This window comes from Dendropsophus ebraccatus, chromosome 7, assembly GCF_027789765.1.
Source record: "Dendropsophus ebraccatus isolate aDenEbr1 chromosome 7, aDenEbr1.pat, whole genome shotgun sequence".
Classification (NCBI taxonomy): domain Eukaryota; kingdom Metazoa; phylum Chordata; class Amphibia; order Anura; family Hylidae; genus Dendropsophus; species Dendropsophus ebraccatus.
The window spans coordinates 35947012-35961128 of NC_091460.1; the positions used below are offsets into that span (position 1 = coordinate 35947012).

General features: G+C 43.5%; 1 protein-coding gene across 5 annotated transcripts in view; it reads left to right on the top strand.

Moving 5' to 3' along the window:
• Positions 1–2711: 2711 nt before the first annotated feature.
• The window catches only part of FGFR3 (fibroblast growth factor receptor 3), an 85899-nt gene continuing 74493 nt past the window's right edge, over positions 2712–14117 (top strand). For 4 of the 5 annotated variants that reach the window (XM_069977288.1, XM_069977289.1, XM_069977290.1 and 1 more), the window contains exons 1-2: positions 2827–2895; positions 4744–4967. In XM_069977288.1, coding sequence (XP_069833389.1) covers positions 2882–2895; positions 4744–4967 — 238 coding nt within the window. In that variant the 5' untranslated portion in view covers positions 2827–2881. Of the gene's footprint in view, positions 2800–2826; positions 2896–4743; positions 4968–14117 lie in introns of those variants that run through there. The other variant, XM_069977292.1, reaches the window with a different exon arrangement.

The window sequence follows — 14117 nt, forward strand, 5'->3', positions numbered from 1 at the left end:
ACAGTTCCTGACATGGACAGAGGTGACAGCAGAGAGCACTGTATCAGACTGGAAAGAATACACCACTTCCTGCAGGACTTACAGCAACTAATAAGTACTTGAGCTTTTCAATAGAAGTAATTTACAAATCTGTATAACTTTCTAGTGAAGTCTTCCGGTACTTATCAGCTGCTGTATGTCCTGCAGGAAGCAGTGTATCTTTCCAGTCTGACACAATGCTCTCTACTGCCACCTCTGTCCATGTCAGGAACTGTCTAGAGCCTGAGAGGTTCTCTACGGGGATTTGTTACTGTTGGGAACAGAACCAAGCTCTTCTCCTGGCTCGTTTCAGACATTCAGACAATAACTGATCAAAACTTTGGTAGGTGCCAGCGCCAGGCACATATGTCCATAATCCTTTAGGGTGCGTTCACACGTACAGGGACCGCAGCAGATCTGCAGCAGATCCGCAGGAGATTTGATGCTGTGATCAGCTATTTAGATTAAATCTGCTGCGGATCTGCAGTGGATCCGCAGCAGAAAATCCGCTGCTGACCGGTACGTGTGAACGTGTGAAGCATGAGCCATTATACCCCAATAACCCGCGGCTGTGACAGCATTGTGTTACGCTCAGACGATGAGACCACCGCTCTGCTCCTGAGTCATTGTGCGAAGGGTTCAGGACTTTCGTAGATGTATAAACATTCCCTAATCCTACATGGCGCACAGACCCCGCACTTTAACTAGTCATGCCTCTGGTTTATAGATGGGGATCTGGAAGATTTCACTACAAAACTTTACCGTAATACACTGTGGTGCGGGAGCCGTCACTGGTCTGTGTATGGGATGATGGCAAGGTCTCCATAGTTATGTTTTCTAGGTAATGATTTACACAGAGGTGCGTCATAATAAGTGACAGCTCCGATCCTAAGCCACACTCGGGGGACTGCATCAATCCCCTTCCCTTTTCTTTCAGGTTTGAACCTGTCGGAGTAGTTTCTGATCTGAAAGTTTTTAGATTTCCCCTGCAATGTTTATACAAGAGCAGGGACTCCTATCAAAGACAGGCGTCCCTGCTCCAGTACAGTACACTGAGAAGCTTGGTATGCAGCCATCTATATGTGGCCTTGTCAATGACCTTCAAGGGTAAATGGCAGAAATGCTACCAAATGTGCAGCTATTTGCCTGAAATTTTGCGGGGGATTACAGTAGCAGGCAAGCAGATGAGATTTAAAGGGGTATCCCCATCTTAGGTAATATAGTTATACTTGTAGGACTCGTCAAGGTAAATATTTTTGCAAGTACATTCATTTAGCAAACGTGTCGCCTTCTCCTGATATGCTGCCATTTACCTCCCATTGTGGACAACTGGTTGTCTAGGTTACCGACCACCACTCTGCTCTAAAAGCATTGGCCTGACTCATGTGTATATATAGCTATAATATATAAATATATATATATATATATATATATATATATATATATACCCTACATTATAGCTATATATACACCAGTCAGACCAGTTGTCTTGGTTACTGACCACCACTCTGCTCTAAAAGCAGTCGTCTGACTCGTGTGTATATATATATATATATATATATATATATATACACACCCCTACATTATAGTTACTGTATATATACACCGTCAGACCACTGCTTTTACAGCCGAGTGGTGGTCGGTAACCTAGATAACCAGTTGTCAACAATGGGAGGGAACAGACAGCATATCAGGAAAAGGAGACACGTTTGCTAAATGAATGTATTTGCAAAAATATTTAACATGACGAGACCTTCAAGTATATTAGCTGAGATGGGAATACCCCTTTAAGGCTATGCGCACACACTCTGAGAGGTCCACTGCGCAGTCTGCGACAGAAATGTCCATCTGCAGATTCGCATCTTGTACGTTGCAGATTTTCCTGCAATTTTTGGAGCTAATCCTCATCCAGGCAACATGTTGTAGAATCTATGCAGAATTTAAAAGAAATTTCACAGCTTCATTTTTTATTTTTTTGGACTTCAAATCAGTTCAAATTCCCATTCAACACAATGAGATTTGGATTCCAAGTGTTTTCCACCAAGATTCCAGGTCGGAATCCCAGGAAAAAGGCTCAGTGTGAACATAGTCTAACAAATGTAATCTGTTCCCTGCAGAAAGTCCTCTGCCTGGAAGGGGTGGGGGTTCTTTGTGGACACAGCACAGATTTTTTTTTTATCAAATTCTCTAAGAAAGTAAAAAATTCCCAATAAAATATATTCTTGCAGCTCTTACCAGAATAATCGGCAACTGTGGAGTTAGAACCATTGATCTTTTTTCCTTCAGCACGATGCACTGGAAAATCGCCTCAGAAAATAAAAATTACACCATGCATGAACTCCATTGTTGTTCATAAGTCGCACATTTGCGACATTTTAAGACTTTTTGAGACTTTTTTTTTTAACACAATCTCCTCCTAAATCAATCAAACTTCAAGACTTCAGTAGAGTATTTCCATTGCCCACTGAGCTACAAACAAGCCTCAGGCAACGAAGAGGTTAACCCGCCCTCCGAATCCCCTGATGAGTAGCCACACGTTCTGCGGGATGCGGTGACGTCACTCCAGGGAGGAGGGGGCGTGTTTGATAGTAGAACGGGGGCGTGTCGCATATTTGCATAGAGGCGTGGTCAGGTGGCGTAACCCCGCCCAGCACATTGGAGCTGCTGTCAGGGGGGGCGGAGGAGCCGAGTGGCCGGCACTCTGTTCGTGTAGAGCGGGAGGATAGGAGCTGGGCACCCGGAGCTGTGCTCCCCCGGGCTCTGCAGCTATAAGAGCAGCAGGTAGGTGCTGGAGACCACCGGATAACACTGCCTGGAGCTGCTCCCCCTGCTGGCGGATACTGGGGCCCCTGAGGACCCGCTCATGGACACTGCATGGTCTCTACACACCGGATTGTGAAGTTTTTTTGCAGATTTCCCCGTGGATGTGCGGATACTGGGAGCCATGAGGGGCAAGGAAGCTGTTGGGTTACATGCTGCCACCTGTGAGGATGGACAGGAGAGTGTAGTGCATGGAAGTTTAGCAGCCTGGACTGTGCATGGTCTATGGGGACCTCAGTGGGTGCAATGCTATAGATGACAGCATCCAGATACATTACATGCTCCTATGTCTCTTCACACGCACCGGATCCGCAGCAGATTTGATACTGTGTTCAGTTATTTAGATCAAATCTGCTGCGGATCTGGGGTAGGTGCAATGAGGAACCCTTCTCTGCAGGACAGTGCATGGTCTATGGGGACCTTAGTGGGTGCAATGAGGAACCTTCTCTGCAGGACAGTGCATGGTCTATGAGGACCTTAGTGGGTGCAATGAGGAACCCTTCTCTGCAGGACAGTGCATGGTCTATGGGGACCTTAGTGGGTGCAATGAGGAACCCTTCTCTGCAGGACAGTGCATGGTCTATGGGGACCTTAGTGGGTGCAATGAGGAACCTTCTCTGCAGGACAGTGCATGGTCTATGAGGACCTTAGTGGGTGCAATGAGGAACCTTCTCTGCAGGACAGTGCATGGTCTATGGGGACCTCAGTGGGTGCAATGCTATGGATGACAGCATCTAGATACATTACATATACACTTATGGATGTGGGGTGCAATGAGGACAGGACCTCTTTACAGGACAGTGGGACCCTTAGTGGGTGCAATGATATAGATGACAGCATCCAGATATATTACATGGTCTCTAAGTGTGTAGGTGCAATGAGGAACCTTCTGCAGGACAGTGCATGGTCCATAGGAAGCTCAGTCAGGACACGGCTATGGATGGCAGCCTGTAGATACCTGAGCTGTTGGCTGGACAGTGCACGCTCTATGTGAGTGCGATAAATGGCATCTTCTATATAGTCCATTGCAGGCACCATGATGTCTCTGGGGGTGTCGGTGCAATGATGACCCCTCTGCTGGACAGTACATGATCTATGGGAAGCAATGCTATAGATGAATGGGCCAGTATAGAGAGTTTGTTGCTTGGTCTCCATGGACTGTGTGCAATAAGGACCCCTCTGCTGGACAGTACACCATCTGGGGTGTAATGCTATGGATATATATGTAATCTCTAGGGGTGGAAGGCTGCAGGAGTCGTCCACATTTCCATCTACCTGAGACAGCTTGTTACTTGTTCTCTATGAAGTGTGCGCAGGTGGGACTGTGCATGGTCTGTGTCACCTATCAGTCCTGGATGTGTAAGCACCATGTTACAGGCAGAGAGTATTGCAGAACTACTACTCCCAGCTTGTGGCTGTCAGGGCATGCTGTGAGTTATAGTCCTACCACAGCGTGAGATTCCCAGGTAGACGACCATTGCCTTGATGCCTTGGTAAATTCTTGCAGTAGCAGATAGTTATTATATTTCTGAACACCAGCTCAGTGTATGGAAGGCGGAATCTTTACTCCATGTGGTTACAATCTACTATAGTTACTATGTATCACTGTGCATTGTGTGTGATTTTTATTCCTTGTTACATTGTATCTATATGCAGCTTGTCTTATACCTGTTGTTACAATGTAGTATAGCGATTACAGCTCCTGAGGCAATGAGGCATCACAGAACTCTGCATCCCCCTCTACCCTGCTGAGATTCTTTAATGGTAAACCTTGTGTCGCTTAAAGGATAACCAGTCCAACTTGTGACCTCTCCCAGTATCCGTTCTATAGAATTTGGGTGACAAGCTGGTTAGGTTTCCTTTGCCCCCTTATATGCCAGGCTAACTCTTCTCATCTCTCTCTAGGTGGAGGAAACCAGTGCCAGGATTAGAGCGCAGAACCCTGCGGAGCGAAGTATGCGACCAGAGGATGCCTGAGGCTGGAGGGGGCTGCAGGTTATCCCCGGGCCGAGGGATACTGGTGGGAATGATCACCGTGTGGGTCACACTCTGCTTTTCCCTGGTGACGGTGAGCGGAGTGCCAGCTGCCAGGCTGCCAGAAGAGGACAAACCTGAGAGGAAACCAGCAGGTAAGGAGACGGATCCACCCTTGGTTTCGCAAACATGAACGTGTTTGCTCGCCCCGAACGCTTTTCAGCTTTTGAATGGGAGGGTAGAGCGGGGTTCTCATCCATGCTGCCTATCCGGGAAGCTTCTCATGAGAAATGCAGAATTTGCATGTTGTCCCTAAGTTGCACTATATGCAGCCAGCAGGGGGGACATTGTCTGAGGACCCTCATTAATCACCAGCCTCCTTGACTTGTAGATTAACCCTTATGGTGCTGCGGGGTTATCTCCCATCCCATGTTGGGTTGTTTGTTTATGGAGAAGCCCTAATGTGTGTACAGTGCTGTACAATCCGCGCCCAGCTTGTAGGGGACCATTGCATATGAATGGGTAATGATTGGAAAGCCTGATTGTATTATGGCCGTCATCAGCCAGGTATAGGACAGGGTAACACTATGGGTAGTACCCTGCGTTATGGGATAGACAAGCTATAAAATTAGATTTATGTAGCAGAGCTGAGTCTATCAACGTTTTATAGGTTACAAATTTCGGTTGAATTTGTCACCGTCCTAAGGTTATAACTATACCTGCAGTGGCGGGTGGCCCTTTTGTATTGCTAAAATGTCTAGATAAGTATTTGTAGCAGAGCCAAGTTTGTCACTGGTTTACAGGTTACAAATTTAGGTAGACATAGCAGAGCTGAATATGTCACTGTCCTAAGGTTATAAATATACATGAAGCGGAGTTTGGTACTATTGTTGTTCTATTTAAATAGGTAGATAAGTATATGTAGCAGAGCTGAGTTTGTCGCTGTCCTAAGGTAATAAATATATGTGCAGCAGAGTTTAGTGTTGTTGTTGTTATTATTATTATTATTATTATTATTATTATTATTATTATTATTATTAAATGTTTAGCCAAATATATGTGGATGTAGCAGAGCTAAGTTTGTCCCTTGTCCTACAGCTTATAAATGTATGTAGCAGAGCAGATTTTGGCATTACTGCTGTATAATATAGACAGGTGATCAATGTATAGCTAGATATATGTAGATGTAGCAGTGCTGAGCTTGTCGCTTTATGTTGCAAAGCAAATTTTATCAATACTGTTGTATAGGATAGATTATCAGTTTATAGCTAGATATATAACTTGTCATTGTCATATAGGTTATGATATATGTAGCATAGCAAAGCTTTGCACTGCTGTCATATAGAATAGCTAGATATATGTAGATGTAGCAGAGCTGAGTTTGCCTTTATGTAGTGGAATGTGGCACCTCTGTTATATGGAATAGACAAGTTATTAATGTATAGCTAGAGATATGTTGATGTAGCAGAGCTGAGTTGGTCACAATCCTATAGATTATACTTATATAGCTAAATGTAGTAGAGCTCTGTCATAGTAGAGTACTGTCATATAGGTTATTAGCATACAGCTATAGGTAGATGTAGTAGAGGAAAATTTGTTTCTCATCCATTGTAATGTGCCATGGAACCCCATAAATAATTCAGTAGAGTGTGGTCCTATGTAAAATCATAAAAAATAATGCTCTCTCTCCTTAGATAATGTGGTCCTTCCAGTTGTAAGTGCAGTCAGAGATAACGCATGCCAGATGACAAACTCAGCTTTGCTATAAGTGAAAGATAATACTTGTTCTGCATAGCAAACACAGCTCTTCTACAATCACAGATAACACTTGATAACAAACTCAACTCTGCTACAATCCTAGATAACACTTGCACCACGTAACAAACTCAGGATGGCTATATTCATAGATAACACTTGCACCACTTAACAAACTCAGCTCTGCTACAATCACAGTGTATCTATTAACCTCTAATACTATTGCAATGGTCTCGTGTCGGGTTATATTACCAGTAAGATGTGTACAGATGTCCATCATGCTGGAGGCTCCAGGAGAAGTTTCTTTGGTTATGATCCTGATCCGCTCCTGTAGACGTCTCCTGGGTGGTTGTTGCTGCATTCTGTGTGTAGTGATGATGTGTTTGCTATGTGTTGCTTCTTTGTATGTAATATAGACATTACTATTACTGTTATATCATTGATACTAGTGATGATGGGAGTCTGTTTACAGCTGTTATCATAGGGTTGATGGATGTAGAAACTGGGGGGGCCACATGTGGCCCTTCAAAGATGATGATGATTATTACTATGATGTCACGTTCACCATTGCTCCCATATTGATCGCCATTGATAGTTGTTACAGTATCACAGATTGGACTTCATGGGTCATGGCTGGACCCCAACAATAGTACCGCCAGTCCACCCCCAGTGGGCTCATAGTGTGTCTGTATACTATTTATAATGCAGTATATTAAGGCTACGACAACATGGTGACATGTCCTATGATGGTATTGTCATAAAAATCCTCTTTGGTTGCAGGTTGACTTTGCCAGCATTGTTCGCGTACAACTGTGATCCGCTTGCGACTTCTGTGCGATTTGGCTAAACCGCAACTGTAACAAAGTCGCTCAGCGGCGCTCGATTTAACGCAATTTGCTGTCAAATCACACCCTAAAAAAGTTACGAATAGTCCTGATAGCCTATATGACCAACACAGCTCTGCTACATCAGAATGTATCTGCAGTGATGTAATCTTGCAGAATTCTCAGTAGAATCATAGAATTTTTGGATTGATCACATTGTAACAAACGCGTGCAATGATGGTGACCTGTATGGGAACTTCCTCTGCTTCCAACCCTCTTAGCTCTGCTACATCTCCATATAGCCAATCTGATGTCTACATGTCTGTCCTTACACTGAAGGAATGGCGCTGTGCCCATGAGACAGCCTCATCCCACCTTTGTTTTTGATACATTGTGTGGAGGGAATGACAGACGTTCAGACCTCGCTCCATTGTCTGCCAGAGAAAGTAATCCTGCCGGAGTCGACGTGAGAAAAGAGTAATTACTGTCTAGCGAGATGAACACTTAACTCCGAATCTTCTCCCCCTCCACTTTTAATACTCTTCATTTTTATTCAGTACAATGTTACTCGCAGAGAGCGCTGAGACCCCTCCGCCAGCTTCTTCATTGTCTTCTTGGGTTTTAAGCCTCCTCTCCATATAGTTCAATTACCCGTCAAAAAACTCCATAGAAAATCTTCCTATGCCTGTCACAACAAACTCCTGCAGCTTCTCTTCTTGTGCTTCTTATGCTAAACAGATCAAGACTGCAACCCCCCAGCATGCTGGCTAGATATAGTTCAGTAGGTCTGGGAGTTGTAGTGCAACAGGTTGTTGGTTGCGGTTTGCGGTTTGTAGAACGTTTTCTGGTAAAGGTTCTTATACTACAACCTCCATCGTGTCCTGATGTTGTCTGCTTGGGGGGTTGTAGTCCTGGATTTAGGGAGCTGGGAAGAGAAAAGACTGTTTGTCCTTATATTATTAGAATAGATACATTCAATAAATTAAATAAAAAATACTTATTATTATAGGATAAATCTTTATCCCAGACAAGTTTCATGTGGATTTACCAACCACTTCTGCTGGAAGTTTGTACCCAGCATCTACTACTTTTTCAGAAAAAAAAAATACTATAGTCAACTTACCTTAGATTGTGACTAGAGATGAGCGAGCCAGGCTGGTAGGAACCCGAACCATCAGCATTTGAATCCCGCTGTCTTCCCGGTCCGTGGGGAAGATGGAGGCAGCCCAAGTCCTTCCTCGAAAACGGGGGTACAGCCTAGTGACCCTTGTTCTTGTCTAGTATCTTCCCTACAGCATACTTACCCCTTTGCGTTCTTCCCTGCCCTGTAACATATGCAAGGCTGCAGTACTGCCACAATGGTACTGAAGTCAGCTGGTGAAAATTATACAGATTTGTAAATGACTTCTGTTTAAACATCTCCAATCTTCCAGTACTTATCAGCTGCTGTATGTCCCGTAGGAAGTGGTGAATTCTTCCTGCTCTCTGCTGCCACCTCTGTCCATGTCAGGAACTGTCCAGAACAGGAGACATTTTCTCTGGGGATTTGCTACTGCTCTGGACAATTCATGACATGGACAGAGATGGCAGCAGAGAGCAGGAAGAATACACCACTTCCTACAGGACATAAAGCAACTGATAAGTACTGGATGACTTGAGAATTTTAAAAGATAATTTACTTATCTGTATAACTTTCTGACACCAGTTGATTTAACATGTGTTTCCTCCAGAGTACCCCTTTAATCAAATTTTTTTCAAGAGCTCTGCTTGATGTTACTGAATGGAAACAATACTAAATCGGATGATTTTCACTATAGCAGAAATTGCTGGCACTGTTGTATTCATTGAATAGGGCTTGGCAAAATCCATATTAAATCTATTTATTGAAATCCAAAATAAAACAAATTTAGCAGTGTGTGAATATGCCTTTACCTTCAAGGGGTGAGTACCTGTCCTGGTCCTGGCTATACTTGTATTAGGGTGTATTCTAATATACTGAGATTGCGTCATGTGGCTATAATCGTATATATTCCTGCTATTTTATTTATTTATTTTTAAATGAAGAAAATCATGTTAGTTGATAGGCTGAAGAATGTTCCAATCACTGACAGCAAGCAGAGGTTTGATGATGTAGGACTGAGAAGACCAATAAGAGCCACGGTTTAATTTTCCCTTCTCCCTTAGCTAAATCTGTCTGCTCTACTCCGGAACATTCTATAGACATGAGAGCGTTCATTCATCCGGGGAGACATGACATCCTTGTATACATGGAACACGTGGCAGTGCTGCTATCTGTGCTCTTCTCTCTATGTATGACCCCGAACTGCAGCTCTGCAGCCCGTCCGTGAAGAGTTAATGCAGCACTGAGCTCTACAGTAGAAGCTGTGATTTAAGTGCTGCCAAATTCCAGCGTGATGGATGGAGTTTAGACTTTTTTTTTCTTTCTCTCCTCCTGTAAGAAATTGGTGTTGCTACGTGATGTAGCAGAGCTGTGAACGGCGCCGATTGTGTTTATAAGTATCCCATCGCAGGTGCTGGAGCGTGCACTGTGTTTTTATAGATTGGATGAGATTTTTCTGTGAAGTTTACAGCTGCTGTACAGTCCGCCATGTTTATACGGAATAGTGGGGGTCGCCTATTTCTCCATATATACACTATTAATAGGGAGATCAGTGTTGTCTTATGATGCGACATATTGATTCCCCCATAATATCCTTATTGTGTTACACAGTTCCAGAGTCTTCCATCCCATCTCATTGATCCAGATCTGTTAGCAGCTGATAACCGTCTCGGAGCTCTTATCCTGTCCATATAAACCACCAATGACTGTGTAATACAAAATGCCCCCATTATACAGGGTGGTCCAAAAGTAGGTGGACAGTATGTGTAATAAGGTTATGAAGGGGGAGATTTATCAAACATGGTGTAAAGTGAAACTGGCTGTCGCCCCTAGCAACCAATCAGATTCCACCTTTCATTCCTCACAGACTCTTTGGAAAATGAAAGGTGGAATCTGATTGGTTGCCAGGGGCAACTAAGCCAGTTTCACTTTATACCATGTTTAATAAATGTCCCCCAAACTGTCCACCTACTTTTGAACCACCCTGTATATGCTATCTCACTTGAGCTCCGGTTCCTGCTATAGTTGGGACCAGTCCCCTATACAAACTATGAAGGAGATTTATCAAACATGGTGTAAAATGAAACTGGCTCAGTTGCCCCTAGCAACCAATCAGATTCCATTTTCTAAAGAGTCTGTGAGGATTAAGAGGAGGTGGAATCTGATTGGTTGCTAGGGGCAACTGAGCCAGTTTCACTGTACACCATAATATTGCTCTCTAGCGCCACCTGGTGGTAGCTTTTTAAATCTGTAAGAAGCCTTAGAATATGACTGGAGACTTCAAAAGCCAAGCAAGAAACTTCTCCAGTTTAAATGGCTTGTATACAGTCAGGTCAAAAGAGATTAGTGATATACATACACTATAACGTTGGTCATAGACATCAGTTTGTCCCTCCTTTTGGGCAACAAACCAACGGATTGTAATGAAAATTTACTTATTTGATACAAGCAGTGTGCATGCTCATTTAGCACTTCATTTACTTTTAAAGGCAGCCAAGCGATCCTTGTCAGTGCATAGAGCATGTGCACTACTGCTGCATCCCCTGGATGGGCAAAGGGACCCCTGTTCTTTTGATCAGAAACATGTCTCCTATCCTGTGGATACGGTATAGGTTTTAATTTTTGAACTACTCCTTTAAGGATTGCTTCATACAGCCTAAACGTAGTCCAAAACCTGTCCTAAGCTAGCCATAGACTTTATTTTCTCCATTGACAAGGTTTTTCAGTGATAATTTGGTTTGGAGATAATTTCACCTATGTGATCCAGTGTCAGAAACCAGTGCTACAACCACAGTGGATGTTACATTTTTTATTTGGTTGGTTACTGCTGACTTTTTGGATAATAACATATGATAGAGGGAGAGAAGTCCAGCTAGGATGTAGGGCAGGATTTTTTGTAAAAAGCAGAGTAAATCGTGACAGGACTCCTAGAAGAGACAGTGGGAGTCCTGATTGCTCCGCCCATGTACAATGATTGACAGCTGTCCCTGTATTAGCAGGTTTACAGAGAAGGCGGAGCAATCAGGACTCTCACTGTCTCTTTTAGATTTAGAGTCCTGATTGCTCCACCTTCTCTGTAAACCTTCTAAAGCTGTCAATCATTGTGCATGGGCGGAGCAATCAGGACACTCACTAAATCTCATAGGACAACCAGGAGAGACAGTGAGTGTCCTGATTGCTCCGTCCATGCCCAATGAATGACAGCTTTAGAAGGTTTACAGAGAAGGTGGAGCAATCAGGGCTCTAAATCTTATAGGACAACCAGGAGAGACAGAGTCTTGATTGCTCTGCCTTCCCTGTAAACCTTCTAATACAAGGAAAGCTGTCAATCATTGTGCATGGGCGGAGCAATCAGGACTCCCACTGTCTCTTCTAGGAGTCCTGTAAGGTTTTTAAGAGGAATCTCCCTATCAAATCATATAAACCTATATATCACAGAGCTCAGTTTTTCATTCTCTATCATATTCTGCTCTCAGATGGAGCAACAGAAATCACTAGAAAGAATCACTTTACGGGAACTATGGGTATAAAACCTATTCCCATTTTTAGACCACACAGGTAGTGTGAGGGTTAAGCAACGTTACGGTTCTTGACGTGTATCCTGGTATTTCCCTGTTCCGTTGGTGGTGCTCGTGAGCAGAGTAGATCCCTAGAGTACAGTGTGGAGACGCTAGTCTCCTGGGTACAGAGAAGTTTGCTACATAACACAAAGACCCCTTCTCCCCCTCTTCATGTAAGTCGTACCCTATGAAAGGAAAGCTCTCTTAGTGAAATGGTCCATGTGTTATTAGCTCATTAGAGCCGCTTGTTGTTCTGTAGATTTTACGTTAACAGCCTAAGCCCTTATTTTCCATAAAAGCGGCTTGGAAGGATTTTTTTTTTTTTCCCCTAGTGAGCTAATTCTCCACACGGGGCGGCGGGCGAGGTAACAGCTACTGCTTTGTGCTAGCATCGGGCTGCATAAAACACGCATTGAAGGGCAGCCATTCTGGAGGTATGTGCGTGTTTGCTAATATGAATGATGCCCATTAGGCTATATAGAAGCCATGTACAACTTTCACATCCCCGCAGGGAAGTGTTCTCCTCCTGGTAAGAGGAAGGCAGATGGTGGGGTTATTATTGAATAGAATTCAAGACACTGGGGGCCCCATCGGGACCGACCCCCCCCCCCCCCCCCCCCCCCCCTCAGAACAATGTTATCTTTTTTTTTTTTTTATGAATGAATCGAAGTTGCAGGAGGGTATTTGAATGTGTAATCCGCTCATTGGCTATGACAGAGATGATTAGCAAGGTCAGGGGACTCTTTCTAGTACATCGAGATGGCGGTCAGCATGGAATAAATAGGGAGCAGGGGGGATTGTCGACCCCTGTGCCCAATTTGCATTGGTATTCATATAAGTTAGTGTGCGGAGTTGTGCATAGGAACTAAAGTGCCAGATTAGACCGCTTCTGCTGTACTGACTAAAGTATTGGCGCAAATATATAGTTTGTTTTTTATTTAATCCTGCTATTTGGGGGGGGGGGGTAACCGCGTTAGGACCAAAACCTTGAAAAGTTGCCTGCTGGCGCCTAACTTACTGTTATTTCTATTGATGTCTATGAAAGAACTGGGCCAAAAAGTCTGTTAAGTTAATATCTACGGTTTTTCTCCATGTCTACAAAAGCGATTTTGTCAACTAACCAGAAAACCAGATTGTGCCTGTGTTTTGTCTGCATCTTGTTGTTGCATTGAACATACTATATTTTAGTTTGTCTTGTTTCCAGCCACCCCCCATATGTGTAAAGCAGTAGAACTATATGCTGGTGGTCACATAACCAACCCCAATTAATACTGGGAACAGATCACCCCCATAGTATAGATGACAATGCAGATCTCTCAATGATCAAGACGCCTTTCCCCTTGAAAGTTCATTTATCCTCAGTGTTCATCATTCCTAGAGGTTGCACAGATGTTAACAGGCTGCTCAGTGCAGACGTAAGGAAAGTTACTTAGTGTATTCCAACACCCAGATAAGGATTAAAACACCAGACTTTATTAATACATGTTAGTATAAAAGTTTAGCCGTTGTTATGCTAGTCCGACGTGTTTTGAGCAGTAGGTCAAACCCCTGTTATTCATGAGAACGAGGGGACACAATCTGAGATTAGTTGGGGGACAGATCAGAAGCAACGTGGAAAAATATTACTTTACTGAAAGAGTAGTAGATGCTTGGAACAAACTTCCAGCAGATATTGTAGGTAAATCTGAAATAACTGAATGTAAACCTGCTTGGGATAAACAAACATAAGAAGGGAAATAATATGAGGGCGGACTGGATGGACCAGGCGAACTTTTTCAGTCTACTATTTTTCTATGTATTAAAACAGAAGCCAGCCATCCAATCAGGAAACATATTCAGTAGTCAGCTGATCAGTCACGGTTACATCATGACTATATGTTAGTGTAAGGTTTTGTTAGCCATGATTAAGAGCAACTGTTTACAGAAACCCGTCGGCCGAGCAGATCGATGATCAGTGGGTCTTATACTATTACTTTTATCTGGGAGCCGGATTAAACACACCAACGAAAATCGCCTATAAGACACAATCGGGTGTATACCAGTAGG